The following is a 25,103-nucleotide window of genomic DNA, read 5'->3' as shown; positions in this document are numbered from 1 at the left end:
TTATATAATAATTATATAATTTACAATTTTCTCTTTCTAAAATATCATTAGGAATCAAAGAAATGATTAAAAATGTAAAATAACCAAAGCGTAAATCACACACACACACAGAGAGAGAGAGAGATAAATACATAAATAAATTGTAGCCTGTTAGTTGTCACACTAAAACTCTTAACTTAAAGTTACATGGTTGCTTTAAAATTGAGTTCCCTGCAATACAAAATTTGAGTTAATAGAATGGAGATTGGTTTAATCAACAAAAGCTCAAAATATTATGTTATCTGAACCACAATAATTATCTAAGTTGATTTGACAAAAGAATAAATCATAAAAATAATACTTTAGTGTAGACATGGTGGATAGATGCCTGGTCCCAAAGTGTACAAAGCTTAAATGGATGCTATATGAGCTTATATAGGCCTTTCGTCAAATGGCACGTGCAGTGCATTAATAAACTCGATTCATGCATTATCGATCAACAAAACCAGTCAGACTGTGTTTTATTTAATTCAAGCAAGAGCACTGAAGAATCATGTCAAAATATAAAATAATCTCCAAGCAAGATCTGCCTTTTTTTTCTCAAATCATTGTGAATATAATAATAATAATAAACCCGTAGTTTCCTAACATCACACATGAATTGGCACATAGAACATCACAGTAAAGAGAAAACGCTTTCAAGTTTCACATCCAGAATGGCGTCTGTCAACAGAGCACTTGAGCACATGTAAGTCAGGTCAGCACCTTGGATAGTTCCATTCACATCTCTTCAAATGTAGCTTTATCCTCCTGAGACCCTTGTCCACTGTAATGTTTTGAGAGATACATTAAGCCTTGATACCAACGTCCAATTTTTAATAATGTAGCCAATATAATAATATAAATTGTACATAATAACTAAGCATCGGAATATTAGGCTAACCAAACACTTAAATAGCCTATAACTAAAAAATAAATAAACCTTTTCTTTGGGTCTCAGGAGGATAGTGACCCAGATAACCTTAGTAATGACAGCTGAGAGCGCCAATTATAGAAAAAACGTTCATTTGTACTTTCCCCTTTTATGTAAGACTGTGAAGCAACAGATACAAATCTATATGACATGCATTGGCTATTTACCGGTGAAGCCACGTTGGCTTTTATAAATCACCACTTAATACTGTTAAAACAAAGCCAACAAAACAGTGTCATAAATAGGCTATTATATTGATAAATCGGCTCGTGGCGCAACTCAACAGTCACTCAAGCAGAGCTGATTAATTACATCCAATAAATCAGTAGTAATTGATTTCGATCACAGTCAGCGGTCCAGTTCGCTTCCGTCCTTCTTACAATCTCCTTCGTTTTTTAAGTCTTGGAAAACCTCTGTGAAAAAGTGCGGATCCATGTTAATCTGCAGCATTTTCCCGCTCAGTTTATCGATGACATCTAACGAACGTTCAAAGAACGCGTCCGCATTGGTGTCGACCATGAAGGGCTTGAGAGGATACGAGATCTCGTTTCCGATGTAGGAATACGCCAGATAGAGGCAGGTCAAAAAGGTCCCGTGGAGTTCACGTGGATTGTCAACATCATCCGTTACAGTTTCCCTAACGAGCAGATAGACGAACACGAGGTTGGCCGGCGTTATGAACCCGTGGTCCTGCCAGCCCTGCAACAGCAGAGTCCTGTCCACGTTGCGGAACCAAAGGATGACCTCATTTGAGGTTAGTTCCTTGACTTTGCAGCACCGTTTGCACAGGAATTCACCCAGGCAACGGAGCAGCTCCCCGGTGGAGGCCTGGACGATCACGCGCCGTGGCGAGAGGAGCGACCGGTTGCTGGGCTGCTTCTGAACCGACACCAGTTGCTTCGGCGCTGGATTGAGCGGGTCCTGATTCTGATCCAGATGGGGAGGAACCGTGGGGATGGGCACCGCAAGAGGTCCATTTTTCGTTTTCCGCTCGGTCGATTGTTGCGATTTCCTGAAGTTCTCCTGGTTCCGATGCTCGACCTGACAGTCGCTGCTCTCTGGCAGCGGAGCAAGATTCGGATTTACTTTCTTGGCACATTTTTTCTTACCCGATGCAGTCACTAGCCGCTTAAATGTGAGCATGGACACGACTATTGACTGCTTTTTAATGCTTTTTTCTATATTCCCATTGGCTTCGTCTTCTCCATCTTCCAGAATGGTCCCTTTAGTTACTATAGGGGATACAGATAACACGGTACCCATATTGCAGAGCGCGCGACAAAAATGTTATGATACGGCCCTGCGCGCGCGGAGACGTCGCAATAGAGCTTGAGCGTATCAGATCACAAGTGCAGATCCATTTGGTGAGTAAAACATGCAGATTAGCAGGTGGACTGACAGACCATCATAAAGGAAATTCCAGAGCAGTCAGACACTCTCTCCACTTCTTCTGCAGTACTGACTACAAGCCAGTCCCGCCTCGCCTACCTCAACCAGGGGGGATTTGTGGTAAGCCTAACCAATCTGACATCAGCTTCTGTTAACCGGGATTATCCCATCGTGTCTGTATAATTAGCCAACCTCAGGGCTAGAAGACGAATGACAGTCTAAAGCACCAATAGAAACAAACATGTCCACATTATCACTTCAGAAGGGTGAATTTTTAGACTGCATGAGTCAAGTAGTTCTGCTATTCCCAGACAGGGTACAATTATCTCCTTAGCTACTCCATTTCACTTTGCACTGAAATACATCATGTGTTATATCAAATTATTAAACAATGACATGAGATCAACCAAGATAATTGTATTATATTGTATTGATAAATGCATAAACAACAACAACAATATATATATATATATATATATATATATATATATATATATATATATATATATATATATATATATATATCCTATATATATTTATATATGTATATTATAATCTTTGGCCTAGATGGTTTTCTAGTATTTTTTTTTTTAATTGTATAAATAAATGACAATTTTCCTAACCCACTGCACGTTTTTATGTTTGAAACAGTGTATTGAAAGCTGATTACTCTTTCTTGGCATAAATAGGTTATATGAGTAATCCTTTAAGTTTCCATGAGATTGGGAAAAGAAACCCAAATTCATCCAAGCTGCTCATCCATCTTAAATCTGGATTAAAGCCGTCTACATTAACATTTGGTTTATGGTTGGCCTAGCTATAACTAATCTTCATTTACTAATATTTGTCAGAATATATACGCCAGGCACAGGTGCAATACAGAAATTTTACATCATAATGTGATGCAACACACTGAATGCAATCCAAATTTGAAATGTATTAATTCCCAAACCCTGTTTATGTGTTCCTGTGCAAGTTACATGGTAGTGTTTTTTGTCTTCTAACTGCTGACCCCATGCTGGTCTCCCATCTCTTTGCCGAATGACAAAAAGGCTTGTCTGATCATAACAGCTGGCAGGACAGATAGACTTTACTACACTCTGAAGTACCCTAAAAATATTAATTCAAAGTCTTGCACAAAAAAAATAAAAAAATAAATAATACAGTTATCACTACAGCACTGTATTGTCTTTGAAAATCCTGCATGTTCCATTATAGAACACAGGGAATCTGTGAAACCCAGAGGAATTGCCCACAATGCAGCATCACAGTGGTAGAACTGACAGTACTGCAGTCAGAGCCGCATGTCTCTCTAATGAATATGCAGGAAGAGATTTATGAATATTAACCTCTTGCAGCATACCTCTTACTGTTACTGTGAAAAGAAACAGTAAGACATTGAACGACTCCGAACCTTCTCTTTACTTCTCTTGTCTGTGAATCCAGTAATTTTCTACTCAAGGACAATGATGTTATCTGCTTTTAATAATAAAAAAAAAAAACATCTGTATAAATGTAGCACCTCTCTGTTTTAAATCTTTAAGCATCTATTTAGTTTTAATAACATCTCAAAGCCAGAAGCGGCAGTTGACAAGTTTGTCAATATTACGAATCTACATTATTGTATGGCAACTGTTGTAGGAAGTAACCTACTTTATGAGTCAAGGATATGTGAATTTAGTCATATTCTTATGCCAAAATCAGAACATTCTTTAATGAAGCCAGATGACTAGATATAGAAATAGCAGTTAAATCAAGGTTGTTTACTGCCACTGTCACTCCCTGAACTCTCTCTCCACCTTGTGGTCAGTCATAAAAAAAGCAGTCTACAAATGTAATAAAGCAAAATTGTTTAAATATGTGTGTACGTGTGTGTTTGTGTGTGTGTGAGTGTGCGTGTTTGTGTGTGTGTGAGTGTGCGTGTGTGTGTGTGTGTGTGTGTGTGTGTGTGTGTGTGTGTGTGTGTGTGTGTGTGAGTGAGCGTGTGCTATCGATCAATTAAAAAAAAAATCTGTAATTAATTGCACATTACATTTAAGTTTTTAATATATTTTATATTGATAATAATTTTATATTTAATCTCCAAATTAGTGTAGAAACAACATAAAGACAGTTTATGATATTTGTTTAATGGCATCTTTTTATGAATGAAGGCCAGTATCACCGTTACCAATACTGCTGATGTCTATATGAAATATATTTTTCCCTCAATTTTAGCTATTAATTAGCCATTCAACATTACAGTATAATTGCAAGCTATCAATCTTAACATTTATTAGGCTTCAAAAAATATTAACTTTTAATTTAAGTGAACTTAAAACAATCTTAAAGTGCCCCTATTATGGATTTTTGAAAATGACCTTTATGTAGTGTGTTTAGCTCTAAGTGAATGAAAACATCCTGCAAAGTTTTCAATCTGACAGTTCGACGTATATAAAGTTATTGTCTTTAAAAAGTCGACTCTGAGTCAATGAAATGAATCGTTTTTTCAAATGAGTCATCATTTCGTTGTGACGTCAAGACGAAATATTAGCATATTGCGCAGCAGACACCAGGTAAAACTTGAACCTCAAACCTGCAGCTGATTCCAGTGGATACTGGATAGCATCATGTCGAGAAGACACTGTGCTCTAGTACAATGTGAAGGTAAAGCCAGTTTTTTTTTTGTCACTGCCCAAGGACGAGCATGTGAAGTCAGTGGTTAAAATTAATCTTTACCAGTTCAATGCAGGATTCGCAAACCGCTTGTTCTTGAAAGATGGTGTTCAATATACTTAGTTTTGAGTTTAAATACTTCTGCTGATCAGTCGTTCTCTCTACTTTGAGTAAAGATTAAGCATGGAGCAAGATTTGTGTTACCAACCTTTATGTTACATCAGTCATTCACGCTAGAGCTCGGCTAATGTATACACTGTTACAGTTTCCATGTATTCACTGCAATAAATTGGAAAAATACTCGGTAAATAAATAAGTGTAAAATAATCGGTTTGTTGATGGACATGCACTTGTTAATGCTTATGGTGAGGAATTACAGTTGCAACAACTCATGATGTAGGCTACCTCAAAGTCAAACTGAGTAGTGTATCACTGAGAAATGCCCTGCTCGAGTCGTCCTTGCGATGGAGGTTCTGGTTGAATGAATAGTTCTTCCAATGTTTCATCATCGGACTCGCGCTCGAAATGATATGGCAAAATCGGCGTCATTTTTCTTTACTGTGTTTAGTTTACGGTGTAGGAAGCCTCATGTCAAGCACAGCTGACTTTGTTATGGCAATGGGCGTTTTTGTTTTCGACGCGCGCTGTAGCCTACGCGGTAAACCAGTCACAACCATAGATATCATAAAGCAGGGAACGGCAACTGGCGGCCCGCGGGCCAAAACTGGCCCGCCAGCAATATTTTCTGGCCCGCCGGATTATTATGGAAGTCCTAAATGCTGCACAAAACTCTTCCAATACTTGAGAAAAGCCGTAGTCGCGCGGCGATTTCACCGCCGCATACTGTGTGAAACACACATAGGGAATCATGCGGCGCGGGATTACATTTTAAAGTATAACTGTACGTTCAAACTGGACGCGAATAGCGCGTCAAATTCGCGCCTGCCACGTCTAGTTACGCTTGACCACTTTGTGTCCATTCGCGCGTCAAAAGACTGTAGCGGTCAGAACTCTGGTGTACTTTGGACGGAGCGGGCGGTCTGACTGACAATAGCCCATTCCAACACCTTTTGACAGCGTATCCGCACTTAATTCGGACCACCTGTAGGCTACACCTATAGCTCTGAGGAGCTGTTTGGTACTGAAACCATTGTCAGCCAACAACATTCTTTTTTTGCAAGGATGTTTGAAATAGTTCGGCAGAAAATAGCCTACTTCATTTGTCAGTAGGGCAATATGATTTTCGTTTAGGTTGCTTAGAAATTTGAGTGATAGGCTGCTTTTGTCCTATTTAATTTATGTTATTTATATTTCATAATTTTTTTCTTTGGCATTTTTTTCTCTGCTGACAGTAGGCCTACAATGTTAAAATAGCGTAATATTTATATTGACAGACCTCCTTAAACCTTAGGTGTGTATGTGTGTGTCCCGAATAAATAATAATAATAAAAAAGGAATAAAGTTCCAAAGTCGGACTGTAAGCGAATGAGGCATGATTCACACCTTTATTAAAATGGCTGTAATCTGTTACCACAATAGTACTTGATCTGTTTTAAATTATTTCCTTGATATATGCTTAAGGTGTTAAATTCAAAATAAAAAATCAAAATTAAAATTAGTCTAATCCAGTAATAAATTTTTTCTATTTTTGATCTGAGTACAATCAGAAAACCCGTCGTTATTTGTTTTTTCATTTTAGTTCAGGAAATAAATAATGGAAAAACAAGTAGTTTTTCATCTTTTTATTTTTGGTTTTAATTTGAAAAAACGATTGAACGAATGATCCACGGACAGTGACGGACCCATCATATTCTGCGATTATAGGCCTATATAAGAGTATTTAATTTGTATCCATAGGCCTACTCTGTGTAGCTGGCCCGCCACCTACTGGCAAAAAAAAATATTGGCCCTCGGCCAAAGTTACTTGCCGACCCCTGTCATAAAGGCTAGATGTCTTAAGGTGGAGTCACTTCCGGCATCACCGGCGGCCATCTTACTACAGGGCTCTGTGAAGGTGAGTGATCAGCATGCACACAAATCCTCTTATCTCGGTGAAATCTTGACGGATTTACAAACGGTTTGGTTTCTTACAAACGTCATTACCGTGGCTATAATTCTTTCATATGGAAGTCCATTTGTATAATTTTTCATATGTATGCAGTTTCATAGCTACATCTCTGACGTTTAACAAACCAAACCGTTTGAAAATCGGTAGAAAATTGAGCAAGTTATGGTTATTTAAAAGTACATGCACCATGTTACGAGTGAGCGAGCACCCTGTCGTAAGATGGCCGCCGTGTGCGGACGTCGACCTCCATTGGCCAGCAGCGCGGACGAGACATCTAGCCTTTATATGATATCTATGGTCACAACAGACGGAGCTGTCTGGCCAATCAGAGCAGAGCAGCTCGTGGAAAGGAGAGATTTAGAGAGACTGAATCATCTGACAAGTAGTTTTATTTTTATTTTATTTTATTTATTTTTTACCTTTGATGCATGTAAACCTGTTGTAGGAGACTCCAAAACAACATAGGAAACTTTAAAATAGCATAATAGGGGCACTTTAACATAAACCCACTACGCTAAGGATTTTTTTTCTATTGGCCCAGTTGGGCCGGTTCATATTTTTACTTGCCCTGCCAAAATGCACAAAAATGTGTTGTTCTCTTTGTCTTTTGTTCTTCGATTTACTTTAATGACACAGCAGAGGGTTTATTTGGCTGCTGTCACTTCAAGACCTGATGCGCATGACACCGATCTGACACGTATCCTATTTTCTCACAACTCTTTACGTTCATTTACATACAAGGGTACTCGACAAAACTGTAATTTTGGCATAGTTTTGTGTGTTTTTTTGTTTTTCAAACGGTAAAGAGGAGAGGTTAGGGATTAAAAGAGCAGAGGTAGGGGGACACAGTGACCAAGGTGGCTATACTTTAAGTTTTCCTTAAAAATAAAAGTATGAATGTCTTCCAGGCTTGTGGAATTGCACACACAGACCAGTCACTATATATATTACTAAATCTCCAATCTCTCTGATACATATATAATGGGATGCACCAATATCTCAATTTTATATTATATTAATTTATCTAAATAATAATAAAAAAAAACACTAACTAAAATCAATTGTTTTTAATGCTACAAGTGAATTTAGGCATCACTACATTTTAAAACATAATATACAGAATAAATAAAAAGAATATTCATTTTGAGATTTGCTTAACAGTGTTATTATTACATTATCAGTGTTTTAAAAAAATAACTCTGAGTGTGAGATGACAGAAAAGGTGATCTAAATGTCAAAATAGGGGAAATGAACATGCACAATTGAATATCCAATATTGGCCGATACCAATAAATAAACCAATTCTAATGTCGGCCCATAAGAATATGATACGGAAATATCACGAATTCTTAATTATAAAATATACACCCTGTCTTTCTCAAAGTTTCAGAAATTTACATCAGTTTGAATTTAATCACTGTATTATATAAGGACAGAAGAGGGCACCATCTACTAAGTGTCAGGGGTGCAAGCATTTGGGAGAAGCGCAAAATCCTGATGATAGGGAGAACTGATGATAGCCCCTGTCAGCAATGCCCTTCAGCACCTCAGGCTAATATTTAATAACCCCAGGCAAGAGCTAGCGAAATTATACACCCTTGGGTCCCTATCTGTCTAATATTCTCACTCATGACAGAATCCTGCTTTCAGCCGAGGCACTGCTGCCAACAGTCAAATCTCTGAACAAATGCTGACTATACCTCCCCAGCTGTTAGCAGAGGAAAAAGCTCTTCATATGAAGGACAACCGTTTATTCAATTTGTGCACATTTAGGTGGAAATTCTTGGAAATAGCACAATGAAGGTGTTAAATACATGGCAGTTTATGGAATTATGTAATAGACGTTTTAGAAATGTTCTCAATGCTCGCACAACTAAATGTGTGGATTATAAATACAATCTTACTGCAGTTAGTTATCAAACATGATTTACGGGAAAGAACTATGAGCAATCCATGCCAATGTAATATAATAAAGAGAAAAACTCAATGAACTCAACTATGTCATTGTGCACAATAGGCTGTGGCCTGTTTCATTTCTCTCTTGCCCTGTAAAGCACAAGAATCTGTCCAGCTCTTTGTTGTGGGTCACATCAAAAGCAAACACAGAGATCATGTTGCTGCTCTTATCACAGGGTTGTCTATCAGGACTCCAGAAAGGGCTTAGCGGCACAGCCAGGGGCAGGTGGGCGGCACAACACATCAGTGATACTGCAGCTGGACAACACTGAGATGATAAGACAGATACTAAACAGAAACACTCATACAGTACAGAGCATGAAAAAAAGTGCTCATTTTCAAACAGATACACTCTTAAAAAATAAAGATTCTTTATTAGCCTCGATGGTTCCATGAAGAACCTTTAGTCACCATGCTTTTTTTAATGGAATATTATAAATGATTTGTTGGTGCACATCATTATTTTTGTTATTTCAAGTGTCCTCATAATCTTTAATCAAAATGACTTCCCCACAATATCTCTTCTCTTCTCTGATATGTTTACTGGCACAAGGGTGGGACAACCTGTCACTTACATGACATCACATTATAGCAAGCCACAACCATCTAATCAATTCCCAATGGACAAAATCAAGTCCCACCCTACATTTTTTCTTGTACGAGAAGACGTTTCACTAAGATATATGTCACAATAGGGAAGAAAAAAATTATTGCAACTTCCGTTTAATGCTGACTTTAAAATCCATGTAACCTTTCCATTGCTGGTTGTTAATAGTCGATTATTTTTTCTTCTTTAGATGTTAGATGTTAAAATGCTCTTCACACTTCACACAAAAATGAAATATTTACTGAAAGGTTCTTTAGGTCCCCCCCCCCCCATATACATGTTACATGAATATACATGTTCTTAAAAAGTATACATATTCTATAGAATGAAAACACACGGTAAAAATGGTAAATAAGCACTATAGTCTTACACAGTTATAAGACTAAAGTTTACCACACTGGCCCTGTCCCAAATGCCACACCTGAGGTCTGTAAAATGCTGAACAGTTATTAGAAAGAACAAAACTAGAACATAAGAAGTGTAGTTCTTATGGAGAAAAAAAACAACAAATAAACAAAAGCTGCCAGCTTTGTTTAACCTTACCGGTCTGAATGAAGATCAAACACTGGTTAATACTAATAAAGGCTCAATATGACTGGCCGGGCTCTCTTGAACACAGACACACCTGCCTTTGATCAAAGCCCTCTGCTTGAAAGCTATGCACAGTGCGACGCGACACAGTCCTGTCATGCAAACAAACCTGATGCTAAATTCAACTGGGCAGCTATCACTTGAAAGGCCTGCTTGTTTTTATCTAAAGCTGAAAGACATCAGACGGCATCTGCTGCCTCAGGAAAATAAGGGGAGGAAATCGCTTTTACACTGAAAGCGAGCAACGCAATTTGACGAAAATAGAACTTTTAATTATCAGAGCTGTTAATTTATTCAGTTGTTAGTTCCAGCCCTCATATTTGATTGGTTTTGTATCCGTTTGTTTGCGGACTTTCTATAGGTTACATCTTTATGTCAGTAGGTGGCAACAAGTGACTGTCTTTATGAGTGAGTCATTGAATCATTTATTCAACCGATTTGTTCAAACACACAGATTAATTTAGGATAATTTAAATTCATCATCATCATACAAAACATGCCTCAATATAAGCACCAAACTTGATTCCAATGAATCCAAAAAGCAAACGCATAACTACTAGTCTATTAAACGTAAGGATAAATATATATATATATATATTTTCTTTTCTTTTTTTAAACACAGAAGACTCCAAAAGATACACAACTTTTTTCTTGTTATGCATACGTTTTAAGGATTTGAAGATCACATATTTCTTCTGTAATGCGAGAGGATGGGAAGCTCTGCATTCATGTTTAAAAATCTGCATTTATGCTAAGTTAAAATAATTGACCAAAACCAAAAAGAAGCAAAACATGTGACTGTATGTTTGAGTGAGTCATTGAAATCATTCACTGAATTGGGATCAGTGTTTTTGAACCGAACAATTACTGTGTTGCTTGGAGACGTGAAATGGTTAATCTACTGTGGCTTTTATTTTAAGCTATTTTTGTTGGCAAAGCAAAAACAGGCAAAGAGTAAATGGGAAATGTTACTCAGTATTACACTTGCTCGTGTGATATTGCTTGATTGTCCTGTCAAAGGATTTTTTTCAAAAGGCCATCTCTAATTTTGTTGTTTACGATCATGTGCTTTTGGGTGGGGAGCTCGATTTTGATACTCAAACTGATCTCTAATTATCCCACTAGACTTATCTTATTCAGTTTATTAATAAGTGGAGGAGGGCCGCCAGAAGGAATGAGGTAAGCAGCTGTTTACTTACGATACTCTTGTAATTGGTTGGAATTCTCCTCCTGAATTTTTGACTACTAAATGGTTAGATTACAAGATGATGGTAGATGCCACAACTACACATCGTAAAAAAATCTTTCTCCATTTATAGTCAAAGTAGCCATATTTTGTGCATTTATTTTTAAATATTAGTTTAGGTAACATGTAAAACACTAATATTTGTAATATTTTTTAGACATTTACTTTTTTGATATTATTTGCCATTGGTCACAACTCAGGATAGCCTCCCTCATTTGGCACATGACCAAATGGTGCCGCTAGTGGAATAGAAAGTATGTTGATGAATGTCACTTTACAAAAAACAGTTCCAGAAATCCAAGCAAACCGCTTAAATATTTCTGGAGATATAACGTGGGATTTTGTGTTTTTAAACTCACAGTAAATCAATATATCTTTCATATGCTCGGTGCAAATGGGTTGAAGTACACATTAACAAACTGCCTCAATGTCCCACTGATGGGTTCTTGCTGATGGTCTTTTGGGTGATTGGGTGCAGGTGATCCAGAGTGAGACCCCCCAGCTGGTGCTGTATTGAAGCTCATGTCTCATAGTCTAATCACCAACAATGGAAACTTGAACCATAGCATAGTCATATTTTTCACTTGATTCTTCCTAAAGGTCTCTATATCAGCTGTACAGGATGGACAAGTTCAAGAAGCTCAAGAACAGATGTTAGAGGGTTACAGAGGGGTGTTAAAATATAAACAGTGGTCTTTCCTTCCATCACTTATTTCTGATCTGCACTGATATCTACTCAGTAGAGTGAGGCCAGAACAGCTCAGAAATCCTCAAACTAATAGTTAAGTTTTAAGTTTTAAAGTTTTTGCATAATTGTTATAAAAAATGATTTTGACAAGGATGTTTCCATATTCTGTTTTTGTAACCCTCTGTACAAGGTTGAAACAAGTAGTTGTTCCAAGTAGTCAGAAGTGTCCTTGAAGAAGAATCTCCCTTATATTAATATTTGTAATTTCAGACAAGCAAATGCAAGAGTTGTGTCTTCATTGTCTGCAGACACATTTGCAGTAAGTTTACTCTTACTGGAGTAAAATTGAGTTTCACCAGCAGATGGCATCATTGTCTGTTTATGGTGAGCGTTGAGTGCTATAAATCACTAGACAGCACGGGCCATGTGTTTGGGGACAGGGTCATGCTGAATGCTGTGCCACTGCCAGAATCAACAGATGGATTCTTGATTTCATCTAAGTAATGCGGCTCATGAAAGGCCAAACCCCTGTGATAAATCCATTACACACAACTCCTGTTGTCATTGTCCCACCTCTCACTGGCCTCCCAAAATAAACTCTAAAATCTTCCTCTCCCAGGGCTGGGAAACTCACTCGGACGTCCGATCAGCCGGAGAAATGTTCAACGCTTCATTTCAGGGCAAATGTATAAATACGTTTATAAGATCATCACTTGGTGTCCCGTGGTCTTTTATGACACCAATGAATGACAAAGTGAGGGTGAGAGACACAGTGAGCAGATTCCTGCGCCCCAGGCCCATTTATCAGCACGTTTGAAGTACCAGATTGACATGGAACGCACATGAAGCACAGCCACGTGTGTCCAGAAGTGAGTCTTCAGCAAGGAATTGTGATAGAATTCTGATACAACTCTAATTTAACATAAAGGAAATGTAAACATTTTATTGAAAGCACACCCAATTTAGAGTAGTACAATAGTGGGTGGTGCAGCCTATTGGTAAAATACAGGGGCTGCTAACCGGATGGTTGCAAATTCAAACCCCATCCATAAACCAATAATCCCTTAGAGTAAAACACTTGACCCCAAGTTACTCCAAAGGGACTGTGTGTGTAATCTGTATCCTGTAAATTGCTTTGGATATAAGCATCAATGAAATAACTAGTCAGTAGTTTCTAAAGACTTCTCTTTTTGCCTGTGTGCTTAATTGTATTGAATGTGCACTTATATTGTATATCAAAACCAATTTTTTTAAATAACTGAACTTGCAGATATATTATCTATGAAATAAAAGGCACCTTAAGTGTACATGAAGAGAGTAGAGTTTTATGACTGTTTCTTAAGTGCATTTTTAAAAAGTGCACTTTGTAATGTCAAATTATTTACTTTAAAGAACATTTTAGATTATTGTTTCAATAATCTTTTGTCATGCTTTACAGGTACTTCAGTATGTTAGTCAGCACATCAAAATGAATGTATTCTTTAAAGTACTTGATTATAATTGTAACTGTAGTGTGTTATTCAATGTAACATTCAAATACATAACATTTAAACAAAAAGTTTAAATAGAAATCACATTAAAGTATAGTTTGGTTTTCCATAAATGCTTGTCAGTATATTCAGCAGCAAAGACAATACAAGTAATTATGAATTTACATACAGTATGTTATTAAGTCCTATGTAAGTAAATCAAAACAGCACTCTAAAGTTAGGCTAATTGTATTTAAAATAAATGTAAACTATATATATATATATTTTATTGCATTTAGGATAATGTTAATTTATACATATACTAATTCATTTACATTATACAGTCCAGTGCTATTTTGGACCCCATTGGACCCCAGTGCTGTTTTGGACCCCATTGACTCTTGTTATGTACAAAAACATAACAACGTTTAAACGTTTTTTTGCAATATCTTTTCTACAGAAGAACGAACGTAGTACAGGTCTGGGACAACATGAGTGTGAGTAAATTATTCCAAAATTTACACAATGAATCTTACTGTAAAGTGTTACCCATCAAGACACCAGTCCAGTCTTAAAATACAGTGAGTACACCACTTATCATTTCTTCAGATCAACAAGATCCCTGCATTCCTGTAGTCAGGTGGGGGAACCGACCCCTGATTCGCTTCTGGCCTCACGCTGGGCTCTCTCACTGCCACAGAGGGCAGGCCCGTTCCCTGGACTGCAAAGTACTTCATACACCTGGTCCAAAATCAACAGCACATGTTGAAAAGCACTAACAGCGGCCTGTTGCACGCTGGGTGATGATGTCACCTGAGCCTGCCATACTGCAACACTATGACTTGTCAAATTAAAGAGAGAAAACCACAGAGATGTGTACCCCTTGGAAGCGACGAGACCTTTTTCTGCTTTCCTTCTGGGAAATGGAGATTGTGTGTCAGGAGGCCAGTTTCCAGATTCCACCTGCTGCCAAGCTTTAATGGCGTGATAAACAAAGAGAAATCGTTAGAGAGCATTAAAAACAGCCCCTAACTCGCATGCGACTTCGGTTTACGAGAAAGAGGCAAACGCTCTCCTCTCTAAAAGCTAAGAATAGAGGCTCTTTGTACTGTTTATATATCGTTTTACAATTTATAAAGTGCACTAAAGCAGAGAAATTGCAACCTTGTAAACATTTTCATTAAGCATCCTTAAAGCAGCTAGAATTAGAATAAACTTTCACGACGGAGCAGCTACACAATATGGTCATAAAACAGCCTGCATAGTGTATGAAATAAGGCTCTGAAAAGTAAATACTAAAAACAGCTTGTGTATTGACAAAAAACACTCGCTCTTAGCACTATTAGCATGGTTAGCATTCTTGATTCTCCAACAGAGGGCAACACAGGCTCCCATATCAAAAGGATGTACATACAACACGGGCATAAACCTGCTTCATAACCCTATAATTGAGTCTCTGTACTCACATAAAATGACATTTCTTAATATAGCCATCACTCTTCTGCCCACAAGATTGATTCATACAAGTTGCATGAATAGCAGCTCAATATGCCAAAATGTAATCCATGTCAAGTGTACAATATCGAATAAAGCCAATAATGTCAGCATCTGTTCTCATTATGTGTAAATGAAGAGTAATTGTTTTCAAATTTGAAAAATGTGGTGATGGAGCTCTCAGCTACTGCTAATGTGGCTGTTGTTATTTCTGTGGGACCCAGAGGAGTATTTAGGCAGCTGCTGAGGCCTCTGTCCCAGCCCTGGTATCATCCCCCCATCAGGCACTCCTTGAAGTGGTTTTATAAGACATGACGAGGGAGCCCGGGCCGAAAGTGATCAGCGGGCGACGCACATCTGAAACCAATTTCCCGCAATTAAAGGGGAGAGACTATCAGCTCTAAACATCGCCTGTTTCCACGGTATCGGTTCAAACATTCGCCTCGCGCACACATTCCCATAAACAGTGACAGAACATTTCCAAATATATTTGTTTAGAGAAAAAACACAGTGACTGTTCCAGCTGGGAGCTTCTATGGATAAATAAAGGTCTGGTTTTTGACACTGGTTTGAATGTTTGAGAACGGTCCCAGCATCCACACCTGGGATGGGTCTCAGTGTGCAACGGGCGTGAGTGTGTGTCCAGTTCGAGCCCTTCGCTGGTCGTTTTCTCTCTATTTGGGAGCTCATCAGACTTCAAACACAATAAAACAAATACCAGACATGCTGCAAGTGGTATGGCAGACCTGATTGCTATCAGAAACTGCAATCAAGCCAATTTAACTTGAAAATGCATAGTTATAATTCCAACACGCAAAGAGATAGTAAACAGTCTTGACTTAGCATTGTTTGGTTCACTGCTTCTCATGCCGAAATCTAAAAATGCTTTGGCTGAGAGCATAATAACATCTAATGATGGTTTTGTGAGATAAATAATATGTGTGTTTGCTGATGAAACGCTGCAAAAGACTTATACTCTTTCTTTGATGCATTTTGGTCCGTATTGAGGTGTTTATTCGAATGTATGATAATGTAATTAGGGAAGGTTTATTATTACATCAGAAACAAAGGGCAAGAACAAAGTGATCGTGAAATGTCTCCACACGCATTTCAAAGCAAAACATCATTAATGGAGATGTGTTCTAACCTTTAACCTTTTGTATCTTGGCAGTAGTTGAAAAACAGCCCCATCTTTCCTTAGAAATGTCAAATTTGAAAGAGAAGACTGCCTTGTGATTGCTATAGATGACAAAAACATGATTTAATCATAGTTATTATTGTTAACTATAGAGTATTAAAAATAATTTTGGTTAATTTAAATAGAGCTGAAATAAAATAAAAGAACAAAATTAGATGGAAAAAAGTGAAATAAAAAAACAGAAGAAAAAAATAGAAGTGTTGCTTTGGCAACTTACTGAAATAAAAGAAGTTTAAGTTGAACTAAAACTGAAAATAAAATAAAATTAATAAAAATGCCAAAAGCACATGACAAAATTACTCAAATTAAAATAAAAACGACCAGCTAACATCTTCTTTTAAAAGTGACCCATATCTTACATTGGTATTTACACCATACACTTGGCGAAACAACCCAAGGTAGACGTAGTGACCCGGAAAAAGCTAAGGCTGAAAAGGAAGTAAAAACGGTGTGATTTGCAGTGGACGCAGGCGAAATGATACAAGCTTTTGCTTTTCATACTATCATTAAAGGTCTCTTAAGCATTGGTCTCTTAAGGTGAAGAAAAAAAGAGGAGAGCCCTTGGTTGTAGCCTGGGCATTGAAAAGAGTCATGTGATCATGGCTGATTTGATTCGCCACCGCTGCTTTTTCAATGATGTGATTCCCATTGACAGGGAATATCCGATCTGTCCGTTTACATGGCATATCCGATTCATATCAGATTTATTTTTACAAATCAATGAGGCCTGAAACCGATCTGAGAATTTCGGAATACATGTGTTTTTTTTTCCTGCTTATATGTCTGTGTGTCATATCCGATCTGTGCCATATTGGAGAAAATGGAATTGGGTCACTTGAACCATGTAATGTAAATGCGGCCCAAGAGGCTTTATCTCAGTCATATGAAACAGATTTCCCTGTGGTCAGGCATGCTCTCCTCGGTGGTGGGCAGATGTCTCTGTGGACTCAACCACTTGATATTGAGAGACAGAAATGTCAAAAGCCAAATTGTCATGGGGGGATGATCCTGGTTCATCTTTGGGCCAAACGTTGCCTAAGCTCATTACAAATATTAGACAGGAGCTGTTCTTCGGCTACTTAGACTTGTGTCTGGACTAGACAGAAATGCAGCAAGGAGGCCTGACAACTTTAAAGTAAACTTTTTTGCTAAAGTTGTCAAGTATGCGCTGCAACACGTGTGGCTTGTCATGAATTGTTAAGAAAGGAGCAGGATTTAGATCTGTATCATACCCTAAATTAAGGGCAAATTAAGAATTTATAAAAAATTATAACCACTGTTAAAAATGTATAAATTACATCAATCCAAACTGATTCTCCCATGTATGGTATATTGAAAAACAGTGATAAGCATTTCACAATGTTTCTATAGAATAGTGGAAAACAATGATGGTTCTGGTGCTTGCTGGACACTGGGCTGTCCTGAAGCTTTCTTAACTGCAGTTGAACCTCTTTCCTTGAAGTTCTTCATGATCCGGTAAATGGTTATAGGTGCAATATTCTTTGCAGCCATTTCCTTGCATGTGAGGCCATTTTGATGCAATGCGATGATGGCTGCACATCTTTCTTTGGAGGTAACCATTGCTAACACAAGAACATAATGATTGAAAGCACTTCTAGTTCACACATGTGCTGATGATATGATTAGGGAAAAGATGTTAGCTGGACATTTTGTGTCAGGGCCAAAAAACAGTGACATTTGGGTTAATTTTTTGGCCAATAAAGCTTTTTGCATTTATTAAAAGTGCATCTGAGCACTCTGACCAATAATCTAGAAACTATGTGAATCAACGGCACAAAAACTAAAGCGGCAAACTTTGCGAAACACAAAAATTGTCAATGCCTTTACTTTTGGCCATGACTAGCGTTCTGTCAGCTCCTTAAAGTCGACATTCCTGTGATTACGATGACACCGAAACGACTCTATAAGACATTGTTGCAGTCTTTAGAGGGCAGCAGTATGTGCCAGTGTTAGCCCATAAAATGACTACCAGTGAGGCCTCTGGTCGCTGTAAGGCAATATGAGCATCTCAGCGAGAGTCTGCTAGACTCATCCGTCTCTGTCCGGCAGCATTGTCTGCCTGCTGGCTGGAGCTGCATCTGGTGTCACTGTCTCTGGGAGAGTCTGCCTGTAGCCCCATAAACATACTAATCATTAACACAACCTGCTTTAGCCAAGAGTGCTACACTCCCACAGCTGCTGAGAGCACTGTAGGAGAACATAAATCTGTCCTGGGAGAACCAAGCAGAGGACACGCTCTCTGGTGGGCACTGGGAAAATGGACATTTATTTGGGAGAGTGTTGCCGTTGGGATGGTTGCCGTTGCTGACGGGAACAAAGGTAACATTTTGGACTACGGAGAGGGTTAGGTACCTCGTTGGGCCATATGGTTTCATGTGTTTATGCTTACATTAAACTTTCCAATGAGTTACCAAGCCTATCTGTTCCAGACCAAAAATTTGGAATGATACATGTCGTTAAAATACACGCAGATGCTCCAGATGTTGATTATTTTTGTGCTGGACTGAGCTATGAAAAATGGGTCAAGGGTAATGCAGCATTTTGCCCCACTGAGAATTATTTGACTCTATCACATTATTTGAGTGTTTTCCGTATTTTCACAACTCCATGCCATCTTATGCCATGCTTGGTTGGCAGCCAATACTATCATTATAAAGCAGCAATAATTGGAGATGGCGAGAGGGAAAATACAGCTGCATAAAATAGCACAGAGACACGCATATCATTAGATTCTCCTGCAGAAAATTGGACCAATCAGAGGTGATGAGCTTAAATAGTTTGTTTTTGCGGTTTCTTAAGGCACCAGAATGCAAAAACGTTGCCAATCTTTGGCACGATATCAGTAGCATGCTTTGTGCCTCTAGGGTTTCCGTGAAGCTCTTGTTATTGTGCAAAATACAAATTGTGTATAGTTTATATATTAGTTTATGTGTTACGTAGGTAGAGCATGTAACATTCAGACTGCTTAATATGTTAATTTTTACTCCACTATTTATGGACAGTCAGCTAGAGATGCAGTTTCTTCTACTAGGCCAACTGTTTCCAGTGCACAGATAAGGAAAAGTTTTAGAGATGTAATGTTCATTATGTCCTGTAGAGGGAGCACATCCTAAAGCTCTGCTGTGAGAGCCCTCCAGTGATGCTGAAACCCACCTGCCTGCCAGATGTCATTGTGCTTGTCCTCCGTGATTCATAGAGCTTATGTTTTTCTATTCTCTTTCTGCCCTAACCGCTGATGGTATTTCTCTTACCCTGGTATATGTTTACAATAGTGTATTAACCTTGAAGAAGGTGAGGCGAGGTGAGGTGAGGGAAATTACACCTGATGACAGGACGGCTTTGGGGAATCCCGAATACGTCACCATGCTGAGGTTACATGGTTATGGTATATAAAACTCTCCACACTTACATTCACACACCTAAAAGTTATAAGGACACTTATATATCTTTTGGCACATACTTATGACTAGCTGTATGCTGTGATTATTGTGGTTGTCATGGAGGTGTGTATAATATCTGCAATATATTTCTGTTGGATTTTTAAGTCGCTTTGTTTAAAATCATACCTCACATTAATTTGGAGGTGGTCCAGATATTAATATTATTTTCTTAAATATGCACTTTTTTTAATCAGTATTTTCTCATAAATTTCTCATCCTCATAACGTTCCATAAGTTGAAAGACTTTCATTTATTGAGTGTTTTTTATTCCTTTCATCAAGCATCTTCTGAAGAAAGACTTCTTTATATGATAAACATATAATAAACATTGATCAGCGCCCATACCTAAAGCACATCTAATATGGTCAATGGAAGTGCAAATGTACGTGCAAGATGTGTGATAACAAACCTCATGGGTTATTATGCGTTACATACACACGTGTGAGCTTCCATTTGCCATATTTGATGTGCATATGTTTGTGCATTGATTTTGAATGACATGAAGGTGAATAAAAGATGAACTATGTCTTTAAGTTGTTGGCTGATATGGCGGTTGTCTTAGGCTTATACTGACACCCTTCTTGTGTGGATGCAGCATCACGTTAAAGCAAATTTTTTGTTACGTAGAAAATGTACCTTTTGCAATCAGCCAATTCATTATTTATTCCACTTGTGAAAATATCCCAAAACAGGTGGATTACTAAGATAAAGTGATCAGTATTCAGCAGGTCATGTGATTTCAAAATGGCTGCTCCCATGAGGCAACCAGCTCCATGTAAAGTAAAACAGCTTTTACTAGACTAAGGATATGACTAGATTCTTAATCTCATGTGAGTGTACATCATTTTGAAAGTTATGTTCATTATGTGTAAAGTTTCTTTTTTTCTTTTTAATGAGGAAAAAATTGTGAGTGCACCTTTAAGAGGTGATGCCAGAATATGTAGGACAGCGGAAACCCCAGCTACTGTCTGGCTTGTACAGGTGAAAAACTGTTTTGTTGTAGCTGGTTGAAGTATAAGCACTGGCTCAGAGTAATTGTCCTGGATGGAATGGAAGCAGCACGCAGTACAGCGACTTGGAAAAGAGGCAGAGTAATCCTCAGAGCGTTTACACTAGACTATAATTGCTTGCTTACTGTCAAGGAAAAATGCCAAACATAATACTAAGTTGATTACCTGTTTTATAAAGTCACTTAAAGTTCGCTTAACTTTCTGTATTAGCGTCCTGTAACTCACATACAATTTGGCAGCCAAAATCAAGGGAGCCAAGTATAATTCTTACTGATTCACAACAGAGATGGTACATCAATACATGAATTGGTTACACAAACATGTTCCATGTTTTTTTTGTTGTTGTGCCGAGCATATCGGTATTGAGATACGTCAGTCAGCATGGCATACTTTTAGCACATCCGTTTTACACACCATATGAACAAGTATGCTAATACACATTTTTGTTGTGAGTCAAAAGAAGGGAAAAATGGAAAAGCAAAGCACAGTGTGGCCAGCGAAAGTATTTCTGCAGCTGGTAAACAGAACACGTGCATGTTTTCTTGTGTATTTTGAGATTTCACTAGATTCTCAGATATTAAACGCTTAAATGAATGAGTCCATGGCAGTTTTTATTTACACAACCACAAACTGGCAGGGCTAGAAAGAGCAGCCCTGTCCCTACGAAAGGAACGGTCTTTAATATTTGTCGAGAAAGCCACAGCGAGGGTGTTCCCCCCAGATCGGTGGCCAGCTGTGGTGGCTGGAGCCTATAGGCCGTTTGATCCCTGGTAAAGCTGAACTTCCCTCTGCCTTCCGAGTTCAAATGCTCCGGGTCGCCTGCTGGAAACGTTACGGTTCCGTCAGCAGCAGTGGAACGGCCCAGCTGCTCGCGGGCCACCGCTGCCAGAACCACGCCAGATTCTCGACATGTGTCATAGCCACAATTTACTGAGAGCAGTGTTGTGTAACAGATATATGATACCACAGTACTTATACAGTTATTTTTAACATGGTCAGTCTCTTGCCAGCAGCAATTAGGAACATCACATCTATGGGAAGCCCAAAGATCCACAGAGGCTGATTGGATTGCTGATGTTTTTTGCCCTGCGGGACAAACAAAATGCCTTTCTCTCCATCTCCCTATTAGCCTCAAACAAACACATGATTGGATTTGATCCATTTTCCTATTTTTCCTTTCAGCTTTCTTTATCAACAACAAACAGTATTTCAGTTTGTCTTTATCATATTTGAAATTTGCTCTAATTATCCAGATGACAAACACAGGGTCCTTTTTTAATAATGAAATGTGTGTGACACACTGAAAAAAAAAGAAAACGGCACACAATGCTCCACTGAAATTAAGACAGCCTGCACAAGAAGCAAAACAACTATGGAATGAATTAAAGAGATTTAGGAAACAAAAGTAGGCTTCAATTATTTTGAGAAAAGCTACGTTTGACGGCAATATAATAGAGCTACATCTGATCGTAAATAGCAAGAAATAATGAGATTTCTATATTAAATCAATGACACGGGTCATTCTGACACAATGCTCATTTGTTTGGATCTATTCATTTATAAAAAATTAAAATAAAACATTAAACATGTAGTTCATACATCCAGGGACTTAAATACACCATTTCATTGATGAGCATGTTTTAAATTTTTGAATTAAAATTGAATTTTGTTTCATTTTTACGTTTTAAAATTGATGGTCGCACCACATTACTCTTTTTTTTTTTTTCATTTACACTTCCAACAAACCGACATCAATACAAAGAGTACATTTCTAAGAACTTGGCACATGTGCTTTAAAAAAAAAAAAAAAAAAAAAAAGTGCTAGATTTTTAAAAGATTTTTCCTTTTTTGTCTCTTTATCATGGACACTCTCATTTGTCACTGACCCACTTGTTACTATAATAACTCTGTAAATGAAGAGGTTAGTGAAGGAAGCTTGGTTGTCTGCACACAGGCTGAGTGGGAAGTGAATCATTGCCTACAGACCACAGAGCATCTCACACTGATGAGTGTGTGCACCGGCCCCTTGCGTTCCCATCGAGTCATTCACACACACTCTCTGCCCATGGACGTGTGTGTGAAGCATTGTGTTACCACATCAGTCCTGGCCCAGTACAGCCTGCCTACATTCCCCTGACACACACACATCTGAATGCTGGATGCCCCACCCAGCTAAAGACCAGAGGCAGTATTCAGACCCAAACAGAACTACAACCTGCTGTCGTAGGAAGTTGCGTGCGTAGAGCTGCACTAGCATGCAGTCTACTCAGTCGGTGAAAGCATGGCAACAAACTGAGATGCCGTCTAGCACTGAGTTAGGAAGAGCCACCACAGTATGGGAGAGTAGACCTCCATCTTGTCGCCAAATTCCACGGGTGATAGTAAAAGACAGATCCTGAATCACTATGTTTAGAGGTGTTATGATGTGAGAGAGCGCACATCTTCAGAACAGCAGATCTGAAAGGCATTCAGCAATCTGATGATACTTTTGCTTATTGCGTGGCTTGATAGTAGAATGCTTGATTCTGATTGGTCAGTCGAGGCATTCTGCAGTCAAATAGTTTTGTATAGTGAACATACTGTATACAAAGCTGTGAAATGTCTGTGGCCTCTTTCTTCTCACATACACTGCTGTTTTTTGTGTGTTTTTTTAAGAATTTAGTACTTATATTCATCAAGGATATATTAAATGATAAAAAGTTACAGTAAAGACATTTGTTTCAAAGTATTTCTATGTTTTAAAAAATGCTGTTCTTTTGAACTTTCTATTAATTAAAGAATCTAAAGCAATGTATCACGAGAGAGTGATGAAAGACCCCCCACAACTGGGGTCCTAAGCACTCCGGTCTGCCTGGGTTTGTTTTGCGATAATGTCCAGTTGACCGCACATTATCCCATACTTTTAGGACTATGCAATCTTACAATAGACTGTGGGCCTCTTATCAGTATAATAGGTAGTCTGAGTACTGAGCCAGAATAAGCAGCAAAGTGGAGCAACCTTTATGCCTACAGGTATAGCCAAAGGTTTGTCTCAGCAAGGCTAAATAAAGGGTGAAAACTGAAATTTTATATGAAAATATATAAGGGAAAGAAAGGAGAAAGCATCATCTTAAGAGTGTGTTTACTGCTAAAGCCTATTATAAGTGTTTATATTTTAGACCAGGTGGGATGGTTTTCATGGGAAATTGCACACATACGTCAATCACCTGTGTGTGTCTCGTCATATCCGTAAATAGAGAAAAGTTGCTCCGGTTTGTTGACAAATCAGGTTCTCCTTGAAATCGGGTCTCTTTTAGGACCCCAAGTGATCCCATTGGCTCAAATTACTTAGGTACTCTCTTTAGCGCCGGATTACAATTATGATAAATGCTTTTTGAATGTTTTATTAGTTAGCTTATGTACAATAGCATTGTATACTATTCATACCAAATTAGTCTGAAACTTTAGTTTATTTAACTTACTTACATGCATTTGCACTTGCCCTAACGTGTTTTCACAATAATCTTTAATCAAGTGTGAAATGTCCAAATATTTGATGATATTTAAAATAATGATTTTTTTTAGACTAATGTTATTATTATTATTCATTTATTAATTAACAGTTTATCAAGTGAAAGAAAGGTTTAAAATATATATATATATATATTATGCCATTTGTAATATATTATTATACAACATAATAGCAATGTACTATGGACGTAAATCCTACGGATTCACACAAATGGGACAAAATGTCAAAACGTTTTTTTGATCCCCATGAGCAAAACAACTTCTAAATAAGACAAAATGATGTTTTTTGAAAATGTAAAAATGAAGAATGTTTTCTGTGATGAGTAGGTTTAGTGTAAGGGGATATAATATAAAGATTGTACAGTAAAAATCAGTATGTCAATGGAAAGTCCCCATAAAACACAATGTGTGCGTGTGTGTTTTGGAAAAAGAGTGTCAGTAAAATGAATTGCAGAAGAATGATGAACCTCTCTTGAACTCTATAAGAACAATATCATTGTTTTTAAAACAGTTGTGGCAGATTTGTAGCTAATAATTAAAGTTAAATATTACCAGCTCAGTCCAGCTAAGTGTTAATAGGTATTTTATGAGGCAATAACACACAGGTGTGCTCTGTGTAGTCAGACACAATGACTCTCCAGAAACTTCTCAACTCTCCTTCTGCGTGGCGAGCTGCCAGCGATGAGACAGGAAACCTAACAGTAAATTAAAATTTAATTAACGTTAACGGGTCCGTCGATAAGTTAAATAGAAGAAAACCTCAGACGTAAAGCTGAGGCGCTGCCATTGTATGCTCCCGTCCCTTCTTG

General features: G+C 38.0%; 1 protein-coding gene across 1 annotated transcript; it reads right to left on the bottom strand.

Moving 5' to 3' along the window:
* Positions 1-1,300: 1,300 nt before the first annotated feature.
* cdk5r2b (cyclin dependent kinase 5, regulatory subunit 2b (p39)) lies at positions 1,301-2,215 on the bottom strand (the record flags this gene model as incomplete). The annotated part of the gene is made up of 1 exon (XM_081367763.1): positions 1,301-2,215. The coding sequence occupies one exon, from the start codon at positions 2,213-2,215 to the stop codon at positions 1,301-1,303; it is 915 nt and encodes a 304-aa protein (XP_081223889.1).
* Between the last annotated feature and the right edge of the window lie 22,888 nt (positions 2,216-25,103).

This window comes from Scardinius erythrophthalmus, assembly GCF_964197995.2.
Source record: "Scardinius erythrophthalmus genome assembly, chromosome: 6".
Classification (NCBI taxonomy): Eukaryota; Metazoa; Chordata; class Actinopteri; order Cypriniformes; family Leuciscidae; genus Scardinius; species Scardinius erythrophthalmus.
This window is presented reverse-complemented; position numbering and strand designations above follow the sequence as displayed.